We start from the raw sequence: 22,149 nt of genomic DNA, 5'->3' as shown, positions 1-22,149 counted from the left end.
ATATTGAACCAATGGTTCTAGTTCATTGCCTCAGTTCGAAACTGACATTGAATTGTCAGTTTTAATACAAGGGCTCGATTTATTTTGTAATTAATAATTATAATAATCAAAAATTAAAAAAAATTAAAAAAAGACTTGGACTTAATTTTTCAATTAAGCTTCCTATGTATCCTCTTGGGGTTTAGAAGAATCAAAGCCTAGTAGTTCTCTTACTTTTGCGTATCCAATAGCCTATGGTACCCCCTTATCTTGTTATTCACCTCCGTTATCTTAACTACTAGTTTTCGTCATTGAACTATCTATAGTTAAATTAAGGGGTTCTTCATTAAAGTCCACTTTGATATCTTGTTGGCGTAATTAAGCTCTTATCCAATCATCCACACATACTTGAGCTTCAATAGATTCGGAAGCTAAACTTAATCACCTCTCGTCCAATACATTGCCCTCTTAACTAAAAGTTTGTTCCACTGCAACAGTTGATGATGGTACTGCTAGGAGTTGTTTAGCAATAGCTGCTAATATTAGAAATGTTGATGTATGTCGACTCTACTATTCTAGAACTGGAAAGTCTTTACCTATATTGTTGTCATTAAACTCAAAAATAATGGTTTAATAAATATCAACCTCCGAGATGGAGTTTGATATTTCTCTTGTTCTTTTGCCCTTTTGCATCATAATACAATCACCATAACTAATATTTTGATTAGTGATGGGGTAGTAGATGGTAAAGAGGAAGAAGAACCACCATGATTATTATAAACTAATGAATATTTAGTATAATTTTTTTTAATTAAATTCATAATGGTGGTTATAGTTAATGAAATATTAACTTCATCCTCATAATCTAATTGCATGCATTCATAATATAGTTTTAAATAATTTGTAACATCATTTAATTTAAATTTAGGATAAAAAAAACAAACAATAAAAAAAATTTTGGAATTTTTTTCTAGTAATTTATCCATTTTGTTTTCATTAAAAAAATAACTTCTTTTAAAATAACATTTTATTCGACCTCTTGTAAAGCCCTAATAATATTAAGAAAAACAAATGAGAAATGGGATAATAAACCCCACTTAAAGTATAAATTGCATTATTAAAATTTCTTAATACATTTAAAATTGTCTTACAAATATCCTAATATTGAGGATACAATGTAATTTGTGACACATTTTATGAAATAAATGTGCATAATAATTCTCTATAATAAAAAAACTCATTAAGTAATTTATATATTGAATTTCAATGAGTCAACACATCTTTAGGAAATCTTTTTGGTCTTCTATTATGTATTTTACAAAATTTATCCCATTTTTTCATTGTTTGAGGATGTGTTCATAAAAATGAAATTGTTGTTTTTATTGGACTAATATAATTATTAAGATATCTTAAACCATTTTGTACACATAAATTTAACATATGACATGCATATCTAATATAAAAAAAATCTACCACCTAAATTAGGTTTGCAAATTTTTGTTAAATCAGTAATTGAGACTGTATTTGTAGCTGCATTATCAAATGAAATTGAAAAAATTTTAAAAACTAATCTATATTTTTCTAATATTTATTTAATTATTCTATAAATATTATTGATCGCATGTCGGTCATCAAAAAACCCTAAATACTAAAATTTTTTTTTGTAATTGAAATGTATCATCTATTCAATGACAAGTTATACCCATATAAGAGTGAACTTGCCAATAGTCACTTCAAATATCACTACATATAGACGCACATCTATCTAAATTTGTAAATAATTAAATTAATTCATTTTTTTTGTTTTTATATAAACTTAATAATGATCTTTTTAATGTATTTCTTGAAATAGTTTTATGTGTAGGATTTAATGCAGTTTTATAATAATTATTAAAACTTAAATTTTCACCAAAACTAAACGCTAAGTGATTTATTGCTACCATTTTTGCAAATTCTTCTTTACTTTTATTCTCACTATAAATAAATAGAGATTTATGTAGAGAATCATACCTGGTTATTTGTGTTTAGCCTGTATTTTGCCCAATTTTTTAGATGCTTTGACTCCAAGTGCTTTTTGAATGCTCCATATCTACCTCCTTGTCTGAATTTATAAATTTGCATACAATAATTGCAAGCAATTTTAAAATTACCATCTTGTTTTTATATTTTCTTGAAATGAATCTTCAAAATATCGAAAGTAATAATTTTTTTGGGTTGTTGTTCCATCTCCATTTGTTGTTGATGTTGTTATTGCTCCACCTCTACATATTAACTTCCACTTTCTTGTGTTGAAAAATTGTATACAAATTGATTTTTATTCACATTTGATATATATGAATATTGACCAAATCTTTTATTATCTAAAAAATTTCCACTATTTGTTATTTTTTTATAATAAATAAAATCAATTATATAAATAAATTATATAACTAATTATAAAAGATAATGAGAAAAAAATAATAATAAATAATAAATAAAATTAATTATTGAGATAAATTATATAATTAATTATAAAATTGTATAATAGACAGATAATAAAAATTAAATTATAAAAATTAAAATTTGAATTGATAAAAAATAAAGAGAGGACTTAATTGAATTTGAGAGAATTTGATCGAAAGATTGAGAGAGTATTGAGAATGGAGAGAATAAGAAATGAGAATGAATGAGAGAGTTGAAAGATTGAGTGAATATTATTAGGGAAATTTAAAAAAAAAAAAAATTATATAAAAAAAGGGGCTAACAGACATTTGCAAAGGCTGCCCTTGCATTGAAGTTTTGCAAGGACCGTTGGTCCACTGCAAAAACCTTAAACATTTGTAGGGGACTTTTTTAAATTTAAAAAATAAAAAAATTTTAAAAATTTTTAATACTTCCAGTTTATAAAGCTTTGAACCATCGATTCATGACGGTTCATGAACTGGCGGTTCGACAATTTAAAAATAAAAAAATCTCAACCGAACCATTAAAATCCGATTTTAGTTTCGATTCAGACTAGTTTTGATTCTAGTTTTATACGGATCAATTTTAGTCTAATTTACAGGTCAAACCAGCCCATGGCTTGGCTTAACTTTGAGTCTAACCCAATAGACATCCAAACTATCAATCATGTGTGGATAGCTAAAATAAAAGTAAAAATTTAAGCTGAAATTAGAAAGCATAAACAATATAAAGTTACCATTAATAAACCGAACAAAAATTTGATTAAAAAAAAAGATGTAATAGTGATTGGCCCTTGCCAGACTTCTTGTTTTTGGACAAGATCCCTTGGATTAAGGGATGATTAATCTATAGGTTTTGATTGCAATACAACGTTATTTTTTATTTTTAGTTAAATTTAAAATACAAAATTATCTATTTGATTATGTATTATGTTACATTATTTTTAATAATTAATTAAATACTTTATATTTAAATTATTATATTAATTTTCAATAATAGATTTATAAAAGGTACTAAAATTATTATAATATTATCATATTTTTAAAAACATATTATTAATAATATATCATATTAAACCTATATATACATATTTTATATTTTTTATATAAATTTTAAGAATATTTTTGTTATTTATTCTATTATATTCGTATAATTCATTAACTTTTCTTTTTTGTTTCCCTGTTTACCAACTAAGTGGTAAAGCATTCCCCTTTTTGATTTTAAGTTGTATGGTTATGATTAGTCCACGCATCTTGACTCAAAACTAAACCATCCTGAAACTTATGGTGCGTTTGTTCACACAACGTCGTTTTTCAATCAACCAATAATAACACATCACAATTCAAAAATTCACTGTGTTAATGACACGCGGATGGAATAATATAACGCGGCTTTCCCCTATAATTTGTTTACACATGATCCCTTATCAGTCTCATTTCCATCGTTTTCTCATCTCTGAAACCAACATTCCAACTCCTCGATGTTTTTTTGACTTCATATATGAAACTCATCAATTACCATATCTGATTAGATTATTTTTCAAAGATAAAACCATTTAGTGTTGTAATCACATCCACAACAAATCCAACTTCCAGAGTTATTTTCAACTCATAAGTAATGGATTATGAATTATAAAATTTAGATCTAAAAATGAGTAGAACATCCACCATAATTAGTGTTTTTTATTTGATTTAAAATTAATTAATTTTTAAATTAATTCAGTTTTAGTTTATGATTTTTTTAAAATTGAAAATTCATTTCAATTCAAAAAATTATCAAATCAATTCAATTAACTGATTTCAACATATTACAACTATTTGTTTAGACAGATGAGTGCTCATATTAGATAAACCTGGGTATTACTGGAGAACCGAGTTTTAATCTTTTAGTGAATCTTGAACCCTACCATCATGAACAATAATAAGATATTTTCACCAATGTCATCAAAGACAAAAGAGGGAAAATAATAATAATAATAATAATTTTCAAGTTAAGACAAAAGGGGCAAAAATTTATTTTCACCAATGACAGTTGTTTCCTCCAGCTTGACCTGGATTCATCTTACTTCTCCAGTGATGCTTCTGCTTCTTTTCCTTCCGTATTTTCAGATTTTTTTTCCATAATTTTCCTTTTACCTGAAAGCAAGAGCAAGTCTTTATACAATTGTATAATTACAATTAGCGCTATATGTTGTAACAATTGATAATCAGCTTTTCATAGTAGATTTTATTACCTTGTGCCCAGTCAAAGTTTACAGAATAGATATTTCAACTATAACATGGGTTGAGGTTAATAATTTGGGTGGTCAAGCTTTGTTTATTGATGAGATTGGTGGGATGAGACTGAAGATCTTGGCAGAATTGATGACAAGAAATAAATCAATTATATAAATCATTAATTTATGAAAGTATTTTTTATTATATTTATTAAAAAGGATAAATCAATAATTTATGGTTAATAGGAGAATGATAGGCGAGTATTTGATTTTTTTAAATTGAATGGCTGAGAATTTGTGAATAGACTAAGCCTTTGGTAGGAGTAAGTCATTTGACCAGTACCACTAATTTATGATTAAGCTAACAACACTGATGATTATAAACAAATCAATTACAGAAACTATGAATTTAAATAATGTTAGTGTATGAGGATATTTTTGTTATTATATTTATAAAAAGGGTAAATCAATAATTTATGATTAAACGAATAAAAAACATTAGCATAACTAAATGATCGGTGGGTGCTTAAAATTTTCAAACTCAATGGATAAGAATTTCTTAATGGGCTAAACTTTCGGCGGGACTAAGTCTTTTGGCAAATAAGTCCAACAAAAGTCAGACAAGGCGTGCGAGCGGCCTTATTTTACAATTTCAGGAAGGTTCAAGGAAGTAGCATTGCAGATGAAGCGAACCTACTTTCATGATAGTTTTTTTTTTTTTTTTTTTCAGGAAAAATATTATTATTTTCGTTGCTGAAGATGTTACTCTAGCAAACTTTCTATATTGCTTCTCCCGAAGTTGCTGGTTAATTTTTGCAGAGTGATTAAAGTAGGATGGCTTCTTCTTCTTCCACTACGGTTGAAGTGAAAAAGCATGATGTATTCCTCAGTTTCTGTGGTGTTGACACCCGCTACACTTTTACCAGCACTTTACTTGGAATTTTGCAGAGCAGTGGTATTGATGTTTTCATTGATAACGAACTTAAGAGAGGAGAGCACATTTCTTCATCTCTTATGAAGGAAATTTCGGATTCCATGATTTCAGTTATCATTTTCTCGAAAGGTTATGCATCTTCAAGATGGTGTCTGGAAGAACTTGCGAAGATCTTGGAGTGCAGGAATACGGAAAAACAGGTGGTAATACCAGTTTTCTATCATATCAATCCATCAGATGTAAGGCATCAAACTGGATATTTCGGAGAGGGATTTAAAGAGCTTCTAGGAAGTTTGGAAAAGGGGAAGTTAAAGAGGGTACAACGGACAGAAGAACCATGTACAGAGAAGGTGCTGCAGTGGAAGAATGCTTTGAGAGAAGCAGCTAATATATCCGGCCGATCAACAGAAGAGGACCCGTAATTTTCTACTCCCTAATTTCGTACCCTGTAGTGTCAACTGATTAATTTAATTTTCACATTATATATAACATTTTGTTTTTCACTTTTGTTAGATTCTTCCATCTCTTAATGATTTATTGCATTATAACACTTTGTTTTTCAATTTTGTTAGGTTCGATTATAGTCTTGCAAATAAAGTTGTCCAAGATATTTGGGTGACACTAAACAACATGATCCCGACTAATAATTGCGAAAAATTGGTTGGAGTTGAATCAACCATCTGCCATATTATAGATTTATTGCGCACTCGATCGAGAAATGTCCATGCTATAGGTATTTGGGGAATGCCTGGTATAGGTAAGACAACTATTGCAAATTGTGTATTCAACCAAATAAGAAGTCAATTTGAGGGTTCTTATTTTGCTGAAAATATTAGGGAAGAATCATTGAGTCCTAACAGACTAAAACCAATGCGGCAAGAACTTTTTTCAACTATTTTTAAACATCCTGGTTTGTTGATAAATTCCAACGTAATAAAAACAAAGTTTAGATAAAGACGAGTTCTTATTGTTTTTGATGATGTGACAACTTTGAGTCAAATAGAATGTTTAGTTGAAGATATGTTTTCCTTTGGTTTAGGAAGTCGAATCATTATAACAACTACAGATAGACAAATACTTCGAAGTTGTGGAGTAGATGACAAATATATATATGAGATGAGGGAGTTGCCAGAGGATGAAGCTCTCCAGCTTTTTAGTTGGTATGCTTTTAAGCAAAGTAATCCTAACAAAGATTATGATGACCTATCAAAAAGGGTTGTAAAATATATTGAAGGTGTTCCATTAGCTCTAAAAGTGTTAGGTTGTCATTTACTTGGTAAGTCAAAACAAATTTGGGAAAGTGCAATAAATAGATTAGAAATAATTCCTCATAAGGATATTCACGATGTACTAAAAGTTTGTTACGAGGGACTAAGTGATGATGAACGAAATATGTTTCTAGATATTGCATGTTTCCTTAAGTTGGAGAATATAGAATTTGTGATGAACTTTTTGAATGCTTGTTACTTGGAGCCTGAAAGCCAAGTAAGTGTTCTCAAAGACAAGTGTCTCATGACCGTATCAAGAAATAATAAGGTAACAATGCATAAATTGCTTCAAGATATGGGAAGGGAAATTGTTCGACAAGAATCCCCAAACAATCTTGGTATACGTAGTCGTTTGTGGAATCATACAGATATTGATCGTGTATTGAAGGAAAACAAGGTAAGTGTTGAAGACATTTTGTAAAGTTAGATTTGTTCATTTATATATACTAGATCTAACATAATATCATCTATATAAAATGAGCAATGTTGTGCATACATTTTTTTAGAACACAATTGGGTACATAGATGATGTATCATTATGTGATTGGTATTACATTATTACATATTCAGAATTACCCCATTACAGGATGGTACATTATCTATATACTTAAATGTATATTCAAGAGTGTGTATATATTGTTTTATTGTATAAGAATTATGTTTTGACTTTTCTTAGGTTGGCATAAATGTGTCTGAGCAGTGTCATGTGCATAACTTTTATGCACAGACAATGACATGTCATCATGTGATTGGATGTTGGTTTATCTTTAATTTTTAATTATTCAATCATATGATGACACATTATTATTTATACACATAATTTTATTGAATGTGTTTTGGTCTATCAGTTATCACTTTTCAGGGCTTATAAACTCTTAATAAGTTTGTAGCTAAGAAATTTTCTTTCCATGGTATCAGATGTCTAATGCAATTGAAGGCATATGTTTAGACATGTCTCAGCAAGCAGAGGACATATACTTACAACCTTCTTCTTTAGGAGTGATGGATCAACTGAGATTCTTTAAACTACATAACTCAGTGGATAATATCAATAAGGTGTATGTTTCCCACAGGCTTAGGCTTAGTTCTATTTCCCCTGAGCTACGATACGTATGTTGGTATGGATGTCCATCGGAATCATTGCAGCCAAATTTTCTGTCAAAGAACCTTGTTGCACTTGACATGCCTCATAGCCATATTGATCAACTTCGGTCAAGTGTTCAGGTAATGCAGTGATTTTTGTATTACGATATTTTCTTCTTATGTTGTCATTATCAGAGCGCTAATTAATTTGGGTTACTTTTTGTGTTACAGCTTGTTAATTTGAAACGTATTGATCTAAGTTTTTCTAAACGTCTGAGAAGCCAAGATCTCTCATTGACTCCAAATGTTAAAATTTTGGTTCTGGAAGGTTGTACAAGTTTACATGAGATTTCCTCGTCCATTCACGGTTGCAAATACGAGCTTCAAATGTTAAATCTAAGGCACTGCAGAAGCCTTGAGAGTCTTCCAACAGATATTTATGTAGCATCTTTCGAAAAAGTTATCTTTTCTGGATGTTCGAAACTCAAGCAGTTTCCACAGGCCTCGTGGGACATGAAAGAGATATATTTAGATGAAACTGCAATCGAGGATTTGCCCTCATCAATAGAGAATTTATCCAGACTAGTTATATTAAATCTTAAGGACTGCTCATTGCTTCGGAGGCTCCCAAGCAACATCTACCAGTTGAAATCTCTTCAATATCTCAATCTGTCAGGGTGTTTAAAACTTGACGGATTGCCTGATAAATTGGAAAATTTAGAAGCTTTGAGGGTGCTTAAAGCAGAGCGGGTGGCTACAAGAGAAGTACCAACATCCATTCTAAATTTAAGATGTCTAGAAGAGTTAGATCTGACCAACTGTAGTATTGTGAAGTTGCCGAACAATCTTGGTCAGTTATCATCGCTAAAAAGTTTACTTCTTGGCAGAAACTTCTTTAACAGAATTCCAGAAAGTATAGAACACTTGTCTGAATTATCTTATCTTGATGTAAGCTATTGCAAGAGGCTTCAATTCCTGCCAAAGCTTCCAAGCAAATTGGACAATATAAATGCAAACAATTGCATATCATTGATAGAACAAAATTTTCTGCTAAGAGTTTTTTCTTACAGCATAAGATTTAACTTCAGCAATTGTTTCAAACTGAACCAAAATTCCTGCAGTGAAATTACAAGAGTAATTATGGGACAATTTCAAATCTCAGCGATTCGTCAAGTTTCAAGGGTATGTATGGTTGGGAACAACTAAAAGGTCTCCACACTCTTCCTTATTTCTTATAATTTCCATTACTGGTTAACTTCAATTTATTTATTTATTTTTTTACAGGGATTGGGACAGGAAATTTTTCTAGAAACTGATAGAAGTTATTTCTGTTTTCGGGGAAGTGAAATTCCAGCATGGTTTACTGTGCGTGCTACAGGTTCTTCTGTACGTTATCCACGGCCAAATTTTTGCAGTAGTGAATTGAGTGCTTTTCTTATCTGTGTTGTGGTGGAGTTTCGAGACTATAATAAAGACCAAGGTTTGGAGATTGGCCTGGACTGGTTGCTCGAGAGAGAAGATGGTGCAGAAGAAGTTTTCCATGGAACTTGGAGTGTTTGGGACAATGGTACTGGACCCGACCATGTGGAATCAGATCACGTATTCCTGGGATTTTATCCTGCTTTCAAGTTCGATGATCCACTTTTACCTAGAGATAAACGATACTGTGGCATACGCATCCGATTTCTTGTTCAGAATTCATTTACTGAAAGACTAGACTACTGCAACGTAAAGGAGTGTGGATTTAGTGTTTTGGTCAACACAATAAACCGTGCAAGGTAAATAAGTTGCCATTTCTTTTTCCCTTTTACTGTGATGTCTATCTTTCCAAGATTTTATTTTACTTCGATTCTCGGATATATGTGCGACATGTTTATCTTCCTTCATTCCATCTAATCATTACCAATACCGTTTGTCATTGGTTTTTGTTTGTTATACCTATGATCTGGGCCAAATGTTCTACAAACAAATTCTCTTCTTGTTCATGTAACATTGATTCAGTGTAAATTAGAATCTTCCCCTATTCTAATTTCACTTGCACTTGATAGTGGAAAAATTTGTGTCAGGATTTGTTTGTTATAATTTTTCTCACTTACAACCAAAATGAACTACTCTGTATCCTCCCTCTCTTGGTGAGGCTCTGATTCTCTCTTGTACCATTCACCTAAGTAGAAATCCTACGAAAGATTTGTCAAAAATTGTGGAACTTCACCCAAATTAATTTTCCAATTAGAATATAATTTTTATAATATTTTTTATGTATAATTTTTTATTTAAAAAATATAATTAAGAATAAAAATATAATTTTTTTTTGTAATTTAAGAGTCTTATTAAGATAAGAATTATAAGTAATATTAGGAATAGTATTTCATATATTAAGTACAAAAAAGGTTAAATTCTAGAGTTAGAAATGGAATACAATAGAAGAAAATGTTACAATTAGAGAGTGAGAATCACTAAAGAGAGGCTTAGATTGAACCAATTTGTGAGGCCTGCTAGAGCCTCCTGTAGTTTTTTCAGAAAAATGGACATGGCTCTCTTACGGCGAGTGAACCACTATAAACCTTGTGCTTGTGCATGGGGGTTATGTTTAGTCTCTTGTTTGCTATATTTTTACCTTCATAGGGATTTAGATTAAATCCTAACAAAAATTACTGATATTTGAGCTTGGTAATAGATTACACATTTAGGAAGATGCAAATTGAAGATCATTTTTATGGTAGAAAATTGCATCTACCTCCTTTAGGAAAACAACTTGAAAAGATGTCATTTGAAGATTAAGAATGTTAGATTAAGTGCTCTAAAACCAATTATCATATCTATCTATTAGTAATTGTAATCATATTTTTGTTAATAAAATAAAATTCTCTTCATCAGGTTGTTTTTTACTTAAAGTAAATTAGTTGAATATCCTATGTTCACATATGTTGTCCATTCTAGCTAGTAATCTCCATAGTCCTAATATTAACCAAACAACGGAAAAACGTAATACAGTTAAAATTATCATAGCATTGAATGACTTTATTGAAAAGCAGTGATAACTATCACGTAAAAAGATAGTTTGCTTGACAGTCTAGTATAACATATGGGTATATATTGAGTAGACATGTTCATTAGATCTAATCAGCTAAAAAGATTTTATATGAATGATCAACCTATTGTTTAAGGAACACATCCTCTAACAAATGGTAATATATATGATCCTTTAATTTGAATCATTAGACCATTTTGTACAACAATTTATATAGTTTGACACCAACCCAACACAATCATTAAAAAATGATTATTAAAATAGTAGTGATTGACTATATTGAGAATTGTATGAAGGTTATGTTGGATCAATATATGATTCATTACTCTAGGGTATAAGAGTAGATATTTCTGTTAGGTTTATTGACAGGTATCAATGACCACTCAATTTGTGTGGTCACAATAAGATTGAATTGTTGTTCAATCTAATATTGTTCGATCATGGCTACAAACATTAGTCAATGCATATCAAGAGTTTCTTGATGAAGACACTAAATTATTGTCTCAGCCTCAAAGAGACATCAGTTTAGAAAAAGATCACATTGTATGATAATTGTATTGTTGACAGGTACATATCTATTGCTGACATTGTCATTTTGGTGGTCATGATGTTTTACTAAATATCAATCTTAGTTTGTGTATAGATGACTAACGAATTGTAGATTTATCATGAGTATGTTCATTACCAATATCATGAAAAGCCTATGGGTCATACCAAAAAAGGTACATCATGGCATGTAGAGGTCTTGGGTTGTATGAAGTGAATCATGCCTAAAATCTGAGATGACAGTTACGAGTTCATGGGATGGTAAGACTAAAGTATGAGTTTTTCTTCTTAAAAGGTCACACTTAAATAACCCAAAAAATGGATGAGCTAGAGCAGAATATTGAGGAGTTGCTTTTATTCAATTTACATAAAGAATATTTAAATATTAGATAATGTTATGTCATGTGAACGGTCGTGCATGATGGGTGAACAGATGTTCGTTATCTCGAGTTAACCTTATCTAATAAGCTTATTATGTATCCCAAATATCTGGAATATCAGTTATCATTTTTCAGATGTGTGGATATTTTGGTCGACGTCTGATTCCAGTCAGGGTAAATAAGTTACTATTTCTTTTACTGTACTGTCTATCTTTTTAAGATTTTATTTTACTTCGATTCTCGGATATATGTGCCACATGTTTATCTTTCTTTATTGCATCTAACCATTACCAATACCATTTGTCATTGGTTTTTATTTGTTATACTTCACTTACGATCTGGGCCAAATGTTCCGCAAATAAATTCTCTTCTTATTCATATAACATTGATTCAATGTAAATTAGAATCTTCCCCTATTCTAATTTCACTTACACTTGATGGAGAAAAATTTTGCGGTTAGGATTTGTTTGTTATCAATTTTCTCACTCACAACCGAAATGAAACCACTCTGTACCCTCTCACTCTTACCGAGGTTCTACTTTTTTCTTGAACCATTCACATATGTAGAAATCCTATGAAAGATTTGTCAAAATTGTGTAACTATTTCATCTCAAATTAATATTCCAATTAGAATATAATTTTTCTAATATTTTTTTATGTATAATTTTTTATTTAAAAAATATAATTAAGAATAAAAATATAATTTTTTAGGAATTTAAATAAAAGTCTTATTAAGATATGAATTATGAGTAATATTAGGAATAGCATTTCAGATATTAAGTATAAAAAAGGTTAAATTCTAGAGCTAGAAATGGAATACAATAGAAAGAAACTATTACAATTAGAGAGTGAGAATCACTAAAGGGAGGTATAGAGTGAACCAATTTCTGAGGCTTGCTAGAGCCTCCTATGGTATTTTCAGAAAAATCGACATGGCTCTCTTAGGGAGAGTAAACCACTATAAAGCTTGTGTTTGTGTATAGGGGTTATGTTTAGTCTTTTGTTTGTTATATTTTTACCTTCATAAGGATTTAGGATTTGCTTGCATTTGATTAAATCCCGACAAAAATTACTGATATTTGAGCTTGGAAATAGATTACACATTTAGGAAGGTACAAATTGAAGATCATTTTTATGGTCGAAAATTGCATCTATCTTTTTTAGGAAAGCAACTAGGAAAAGATGTCATTTGAAGATTGAGAATGTTTAAGTGCTCTAAAATCAATTGTCACATCTATGTATTAGAATTGTAATTATATTTTTGTTAATAAATCAGATTTTTTTTTACCTAAAGTAAATTAGATGAATATCTTATGTTCACATATGTTGTCCATTCTGGCTAGTAATGTCCATAATCCTAATATTAACTTGACAACAAACAAATGTAATACGATTAAGATTATCATAGTGTTGAACGATCTTATCGAAAAACAATGATAACTCTCATGTGACAAAATGGTTTGTTTGACACTCTGGTACAACATATAAGTGTATATTGAGTAGACGTGTTTACTAGATCTAACCAGCCAAGAGGATTCCATATGGATACGTAACCTATTGTTTATGGAATACATCCTCTAACAAACGATATTATATATGATCCTTCAACTTGAGTCATTGGACCATTTTGTACAAAAATTGATATAGTTTGACTCCAACCCAATGCAGTCATTAAGAAATGATTATTAAAATGATAGTGATTGACCATACTGAGGATTGTATAAAAGTTATATTGGATCAATATATGATTTATCACTCTAGGGTATAAGAGTAGATATCTCTGTTAGGCCTATTAACAGGTATCGATGACCATTGAATTTATGTGGCCACTATAGGATTCAATTATTGCTCAATCTAATATTGGCCAATCATTGGTACTAACATTAGTCAACACATATTGAGAGTTTCATGATGTAGACATTAAATTATTGTCTTAGCCTCAAAGAGACATCAATTCATAAAAGATCAAATTGTATGATAATCATATTGTTGACAAGTACATATCTATTGTTGACACTATTATTTTAGTGGTCATGATGTCTTACTGGAAGTCAATCTTAGTTTGTATATGAATGATTGACGAATTGTAGATTCATCATGAATATGTTCACTACTAACATGATAAAAAACCCATGGGTCACATATAAAAGGGATACATCATGACATCTAGAGGACTTGGGTCATACTAAGTGAATCATGCCCAAAATTTGAGATGACAGTTATGAGTTCCATTGGATAGTTGGGCTAAAGTATGAGTTTTTCTTCTTAAAGGGTCACACTAAAATAACCCAAAAATAGATGAGCTATAGTAGAATATTGGAGAGTTGCTTTGATTCAATTTACATAAAGAAGGTTTAAATATTAGATAATGTTAGGTCATGTGAATTCGGGTTAGATTCAAAGTGAGTTTATTTGGGCTCGAAACGAGCCCAAATTGAGCTGCCTTAAACGAACACGAGCGCGAACACAAGCTTATGTTTCAAGCAAAAAAGGAACCTGAACCCAAACCCAAACATGAGTTGAGTGAGTCGAGCTTGGCTCACAAGCCAATCATGGCTCACTTAAATGGTTAATTTTTTTTAACTTTGGAAGAAATGACATCGTACAAGCTGTCTATGCTTTTTCTTTTCTTCCATAGTTTGTCGGTTCCACTTTCAAAAACTTCTCTTGATAAAATTTTAAAAAAACCTAAGACTCAACCTAAAGTTAACTAAACCTAAGTTTCTCCATTCGTTGTCGCACAATCCATCTAGACTAGACAATTGTTCATAGTCACTCTTTGATAGTCGACAGTGCCTCCGTTTAGCCACTGCAACTTCGATGTTTTCTGTTGCATTTTCACTAGTTCACGACTTCATCCCACTTTTGATGTTTGTTTCGGTGGTTCTCTAGCAAACATTTATCGTTCGGTGATATCAACAAAGTCAGTATTCGATGGTTCTACAACTTGTATGACTTACATATTTTTCTGCATCTTGTTTGGCTCATATACATGAGATTCTTCTATATATTGGGTTCTACTGCTTCTGAGTATTTCATTCTGCTACTCTTACATTTGTTGATCGAATTCAACCAACCTTGATTTAAAGTCATAGAAGGGTTACAATTCATATGTAAGTCCTAGATGAAGCTTTTAGAAAGATCAATAGTACTTTAAAAATAAAATAAAATAAAATTTTAGGAATGAAGAAGCAAAATCTATGATCCAGTTATTATGATGGCTATCCCCTTCTTTTAGGATTAATTTTATGTCTAGGATGATGAGATATGAGTTGTAATGATCCTATGTTTTGTATATTTTAATGAGTCCTTTCCATATATATAGTTTTGAGAGTTTTGAAAAGCATTTGTTCAAGGAAATTTTAGTACAAAGCCTTGAAGATACAAGCTATTCAAACAAAGAATGTTCAAAAATTCATATGCCTTTGTCCACATTTAGCCACAAAAAAGATAAAATTCAAATTCAGAATATTGCTTCTCTTGTACTTCTTTCAATTGCAGAAGTTTTAGTTTAAAATATTCAAATAAATTTTTAATATAAATTTTAACTCCCGGATGTGTTATTTGGTTTCAATTTAATTAAATTTCTTTCTATTGAAGTTGATTTATACTTTTATTATCAAATGTGATGTTGCCTATTTGTAAGCGTTTGAATTTGGAAATGGTTATTGGTTAATAAGTTACATCTTATGAATGTTATAGAAGAGGGGTTTTTGTTACCGAGATTGAATTTTGGTGTTCTAAACATAAGCTATATTTAATAGAATTAAGGTCGTCTACATTGTATTAAGATTGAGGTGCCAAAATGCTTGAGGTTTAAGCTTGAGTTGAGTAGTCTAGTTATCATTACTCTTTTTTATGATGTATTTATTTTTAATTCCTTGATTAATAGGTAGTGAACCCGGTGAGTACTGATGAAAAAATATTGTGCATGATTCATATCAAAGCAATATTGCAAATGAGTTTATATGATAAACCCTTCATTACAGTTTTTAAGTATATATATTGGCTATAAAATTACAACACTAGTTGATTTAATGTTTGAAATTGTTAGATGATTGATTAGAAAGAATTAATGTTAAAGTATCATCATAGATGAATACAAGATCAATGTTTAAATGTTAATTAAATGTTTTTCAAATGTGATTTCATGATAGGTGAATATAAGAACAATGTTTAGTTGGTCCACTAACATATTTTATTTTTTTATTATGTAAATCAAATCGAAAGAATTGTTTGGTTTCCTTCTATGACTTAATTGCACTCAGAGAAAACACAATCCTGTTGCCAATGTCATTAAAAGGGAAGGAAATAGCAATTCAAGAACTTCAATTGCGTGATTCAGTCGATGATACAGAAGTAAAGACGATTTTTACAGAATATCATAAAAGATCTAATGATATTGAAGATGAAGATGTTGGTGAGCAAGAAGATCTTATGTTTAAAAGGAAATTTAGCTCATCTATTTAACTAGTTATCCCACCCAACAAGAAAAGAAAGACATATGTTGTTCGAGAGTGTTTTCCTGAAAACATGATTGTAACAATAAGGGGTCACAATTTGTTGTATATAAGTTCTGTTACAAAAAAATGAAGCTATAAAATACACATTTAACAACACACCTTTCTCACCATATGAGACAAATGTGTCATGACAAAAAAGGAAATGAGGAAACAAAGTGCTGAGAAATGACAAACGTTGTTAAAGTTTTAGCCATCAGAGGGAAATTGCCTAGGCCCCCTCACTCCACCAACCATGAGACCAAACGCAAAATATAATCATGAAATAGTACGATTTAATATTTAAGTAACTTGTTTGATTATTTACCATCAATTTTATGCTAATTTGTGTTAAAATACTTAATTAGTTTTGTGATTCAATATGTAGATCCAAGAGGCATTGACTTACATGATTTTGATTGATGAATTGTCATTCTCTTTTGTTAAGCATATTGGATTCAACTATTTTTGTAGTATTCTACCACCGCTATATAAGAGAATTGACAAAAGCAAGTAAAATCTTATTGTGATTGAGTTGTACAAGCCGAAGCCAAAAAATTGAAAAACTTTTTAAAGAGTTAAAAAGGGTAAGCGTGACAAAAGATTTATGAAAGTCAGATGCATAGAATATCGAATATATGATAATCACTGTGCATTGGGTGGATCAAGAATGGACATTAAATAAAAGCATTACAAGCTTTGTCTATGTGCCTCCCCCAAGAAATAGGCAAACTGTTGTGTAGACTCTATACAATTGCTTCAAAGATTGGGGTATTTAACACAAAGTAAAGTGCTTAAAATCTTGATTGATAACATGTGTTATTTTGTTTACTAGTACATCTTGATTGATAAATTTGTTAATTCGATGTTAATAAGGATTTAGTGTCACAATGGACAATGCATCTATGAATGATAAGTGCTTAAAATCATTGAAGAAATATTTTAAGATGGATAAATCAATAGTTTCTGGGGGATTGTTATTCCATATTAAGTGCACGACTCACATCGTCAATATGTTTGTTTAAGATGGTATTGTTGAGATTCAAGATATTATTAATAAAATAAGGGACGATGTGAAATATGGGTGTGCTAGTGAGGTTAGGCAATGAGACTTTGCAAGTGCTACACATATTTGTGGGATTAAAGAAAGGAAATTGGTGTTGGATTGCCCAACCAGATGGAACAACGCATATAATATGCTTGATGTGGCGTTGATTTTTCAGGAAGTTTGGCCACAATATAGAGCTAAGGAAGGAAACTACTTGCAATATTTGTCAAATGAGGATGAATGTAACAAATTGGCTATTGTTTGTGATTTTTTAAAGAAATTTAACAATGCAAACAAGATTGTATTTGGAATTGACTACCTAACAACCATTTGTTCTTCATGGAGGTTTTTAGAATAAAAAAACCGTTAAAAGATAGAGAATTTAATCCAATTGTAGCCTCAATGGTTAGATCGATGATGTCAAAGTTTGAAAAGTATTGGGGTGAGGTTAATCTACTTATGGTGATTGCAATTGTTCTAGATTCGCGGTAATAATCTTGCTTATTGGTATAATATTTATTAATGTTGATCCAGTATATATGGAGACAAACTAATTTCTCGTTATCATAGGTATGAATTTGAGTTTATAAAGTTTGCTTATCCTATTTTATACCTGGAATATGATGTGGAGCTTGAGCTAGATAACTTCTACCATACAGTTGACAAGTTATATCATGAGTATGTGGAAATTTTGTTAATAGAGAACCCATCCCTCTTCCCCACATCACATATGGGATAATCTACCTCAGGTTTTATATATTAATAATTTCATTATACATTAATATTAATTCTCATAGAGTTTTAGATTTTTTTATAGTCATGTCATTTTAATAATAAACATTGTAGGAATACATTTCAATTCATATCTTCACATAGAATGATAGATGATTTTGATATTTTGTTGCAATAACATGCGAGTCGTAAGAAAAGTCGAAGTGAAGCCTCGGGAAAGTTGGAATTGGAAATGTACCTAAAATCCGATGTATTTGAGTTTGAGAGAGTGCAGAGTTGATGAAATTTAACGTACTTAATTAGTGGTTTGTTAATCAAACTAAGTATAAAGTTTGGCCATGTATGACAACTAAAATTCTTGCAATTTCGATCTCTATAGTAGCTTCAGAAAGCACTTTCAGTGCTAATGGTAGAGTAATTGACCTGTATAGGGTATTTCTAGCACCAAAAACTGCAAGCATACTTATATGTGGAGGTGATTGGATTCAAGCCAAACATCAGGTAAAGAAAACTAATGCAGGTATGACTTTAACTTTATAAGTTCATATACTTAATGATTTTATGATATCAAAAACTGAGTTAATAAACCACACCTTTTGCTTTATTGAAGATTGATGCTAATATTGAGATTGACATAGTAGACACTTAAACGGACACATATTAGAGGATAATGTAATTTTTTCGTTCAGGTAAGAATGAATTTTGCACAGATAATATAATTGTTTTTACATTTATTCATTATCTTGTTGATGTTAAATGTAATTGTTCTGACATATCATTTTCTATCTAATTAATGTTGGGGATATTGACTTATATTGGGGATAATGAAAATGCTAGTGTTATTATTTTTATTCTTGAATTGATTTTCCAAGTGTGATGAATGGAATAAATTGACTATAGTTTGTGAAACTGCTTGTTGATGTTTGACTGAGGTTTGAAAGGAGGGATGAAAGTTATGGAACTATGACATGAAATTGGCTTGATTTAGGTTTGATAGGAGGTAGCTTTATTTTGGCCATTTATTCATGTTTAAGTAACTTTAAATATACTAAAATTATGCAATTAATGTGTAATGTGAACTACTGTTATTTTGTATTATGTCTTTGGAAACAAATATTGAGGAGAAATCTAAACTTTATATTGAATGATGTTAATGGGATGCAATATATATTTTGGATGGATAATATTCTGTACATATGTATGAATTTGAGATTCTTATTTATACAACAATATATATTTTTCATACTGTACAATGTATATATGAATAATCCAAAATTTGACACGAGCCTGAAGTCCAGCCTGCTGACCCTGAAATTCAAACCTGAAGCTAGGTTAAAACACATGAACCAAAGTTAAGTGAGACTCGATCCCAAACACTAAAATTATGAAACGAGTCAAACACGAACATATATTTAACGAGCTCCATGAGCTTAAACCTAAGCCTGAGTCTCAACTCACTAAAAACGAACCAAAAACAAGTTAAATCCTATTTGGGTTTGGCTCAATTTGTATCCAACCCTAATGTGAATGGTCATACATGATGGATAAACAGACGTTTATTATCTCGAGTTAACCTTATCTAATATCTTATTATGTATCCCAAAGATTTGAAATATCATATATACCAGGTAGCATTGTGATATGATATGATTCATGTGAATGATCGTACATGATTAGTAAATGGTCATCATTGTTTTTTTTTTATTATAAAAGTATCGTATTGAGACCTGTTAACCTTTTCTTGAATTTTCACAAACATTCATACTATTTCATTCTCTAAAGGTCTTAGAAGACTCAAGGGTTCATCGATCACTTTTAATATGATGTGTGTTTCATGTGGATACTGCAGAGTTGTCCCATCTTGATTTAAACATGATACACACTCCACCACAAGAGTAAAAGAAGAAGGTATTGCCAACAGGAGAAAGTTCTGCTAAACCGCTATGGTAGTTTTTAATATACATGATGCATCTATAAACTGACCATATTTTGAAAATTTTTGTGAGAAAATTTTTCAATATTTTGAAACTAACCATAAACCATATATATTTCATCTCTTCATGTGTAGTTACAGTTGATATCAACATTGTTTGATATAATAGATGATTTTACACTAAAATTAAAAAATAAATGCATTAATGTTTACCGGTCAAAAAAGAAGTCTGGATATCTCTATGTAATGGAATGGTACAACCTGAAATGTCCTGAGTAACTAGCAACTTTATATTAATAAACAAAGATTACATTAAGAAATTAAGCATAAAAATTAACACATTAATACACACCGACGGGGATCCACTGAGGAGGCCGAATTGTGCGTTTTCCTCTCTTCTTCAAAGCCACGGTGTGCCACTCCAGCACTTTAACGGATATTTGAGAGAAGAAGGGACCAAAATAATCCCGCCATTTGAAACAACTCAACCATTAAAAATTATCATAAACTAAAATTAACAATAACATAAAAGCTTCGATTTCACAAAGAAGGGGAAATTTAGAAAATACACAGATGAAATTGAGAGAATCCATTCTCATATTAGGCATAATCTCCATTAATTTATCTTTTGCCATAAACTCAACCTGCTTAACAACAATTCAAAAACTGATCACAATAATAAGATAAATTAAAACAAGAGTTAAATTAATATAGAAATTGAAACGTGTTTGATGTGAATTGAACAAAGGAGAATGGAATTTCTGGTGCAAAGATGTTTGAAGATCTGGCAATTCTGGTGATTGATGGAAGAAACACAGAAGCTGTCGTCGTTGGCAGTGGAAGATGTCGTTCCGGCAAATGAATATCAATAGCACGACGTCGTTTAGTGCAATAGGAATTGTATGGCTAAATTATACGGTGTCGTTTGTGTTGTAAATAACAGAGTAATGCTTCGCCGTTTATATCAGTCATGCGCTGCGTTTTGGAAAAGTTAATTCGGCAATTGTGGCACGAATGTATTGTACAGGTGGGAAAATTTGAGAGGCAGTTACTCAGTTGCAATTCTATGCCTTCTGTTCTTCTGTTGTTCTCTGAATCTTGTCTAACCCTATTCATTCTCTTTCTGTGTAATTCACATTCGATAGTTGGCAGCATCAGTGTTATGGAGAAAAACAGAGAGATAATAGAATCAGATTGACCAGACGTCCTTTCGGATAGTGTCGAAAGCTTTAGGTAAAATCGAAGGAGAGAGTTTTGTTATTAGATGAATTTGAGAGCGTGAATCTAACTGAAAGTTTACCCTTGGCGGCGTCTTTTTGCTTCTCCAAGTTCCTCTCGCGAGAAATCTTTGACTTCTGCCCTATCTCCCATTTTCTTCTTTTTGACGTCACGTTAGGACACGAGAAACACAAAAGTACCAAATGAGATAAAATTTGATGTCAATAGTTTTCAAATATCTAATTTGTTGATAGGATCCAACGATGAATGGCAGATAAAGCAAAAAATGAAACAAAAACAAATGCCTTAGAGCACTAAAAATGATTCTACAAGAAAGAAAGTTTTCTATATTTTTATTAAGAAAAATGAACGCATAAGTACAGTACAAATATTTGACGCATTTATGTATAAACAGATAATTACAAATTTGGCCCTTCTTGTCTCTAATGATTATTGAGACACAGATCTTTTGACTAATGACATATTCATCCATATATTCCAATGGTATACTGTTGCTTTAATTCTATTAAAAAAAAAAGAAAAAAAGGTGAAATGAGTTTTTCCCTCTAAGGTTTGATGAAATTATATTCCCACCCTTTTGAAGTGCTAATCAGCCGCCTATTTGTCAAATTTTATAACAAAATCTATTAATTTCTTTTTATAAAATTCTTGGAAAGATGAAAAAAATCAAATAAAATAAAACTTTGCTCTTAAAATTTATATAAATTTCAATTAAAAATAATAAAAATTGTATTAGTGCTTCCATATATATGAGTAATAATGATATATAATCATATATTTTAGAGATAAATTATGATTTTTAAAAATATTATTAGTGTCA

General features: G+C 30.5%; 3 protein-coding genes and 1 long non-coding RNA gene across 4 annotated transcripts in view; 2 read left to right on the top strand and 2 right to left on the bottom strand.

Annotated features, from left to right (window-relative positions):
* LOC123229886 (probable DNA replication complex GINS protein PSF2) overlaps nt 1-21,282 on the bottom strand; it is a 39,714-nt gene extending 18,432 nt beyond the window's left edge. The window contains exon 1 of the mRNA XM_044655898.1: nt 20,660-21,282. Within this exon, the coding sequence (XP_044511833.1) occupies nt 20,660-20,725 (66 nt within the window). The 5' untranslated portion in view covers nt 20,726-21,282. The remainder of the gene's footprint in view (nt 1-20,659) is intronic.
* The window catches only part of LOC123229883 (disease resistance-like protein DSC1), a 30,305-nt gene continuing 13,528 nt past the window's right edge, over nt 5,373-22,149 (top strand). Inside the window, exon 1 of the mRNA XM_044655894.1 lies at nt 5,373-5,988. The gene's annotated coding sequence lies outside the window, so the exon portion shown is untranslated. The remainder of the gene's footprint in view (nt 5,989-22,149) is intronic.
* On the top strand, nt 7,598-9,807 carry LOC123229885 (disease resistance-like protein DSC1). Its single transcript, XM_044655897.1, has 3 exons — nt 7,598-8,062; nt 8,153-9,103; nt 9,206-9,807. Exons 1-3 carry the CDS (start codon nt 7,757-7,759, stop codon nt 9,701-9,703), a joined length of 1,755 nt encoding a protein of 584 aa, XP_044511832.1. The 5' UTR covers nt 7,598-7,756; the 3' UTR covers nt 9,704-9,807.
* LOC123229896 lies at nt 20,237-20,653 on the bottom strand. Its single transcript, XR_006504981.1, has 2 exons — nt 20,443-20,653; nt 20,237-20,361 (listed from the first exon to the last, which is right to left on the bottom strand). It is a non-coding gene; the product is annotated as an uncharacterized LOC123229896 (long non-coding RNA).

This window comes from Mangifera indica, chromosome 11, assembly GCF_011075055.1.
Source record: "Mangifera indica cultivar Alphonso chromosome 11, CATAS_Mindica_2.1, whole genome shotgun sequence".
Lineage (NCBI taxonomy): Eukaryota > Viridiplantae > Streptophyta > Magnoliopsida > Sapindales > Anacardiaceae > Mangifera > Mangifera indica.
Note: the sequence above shows the minus strand (reverse complement) of the source record. Positions and strands in the feature narration are given on the sequence as shown.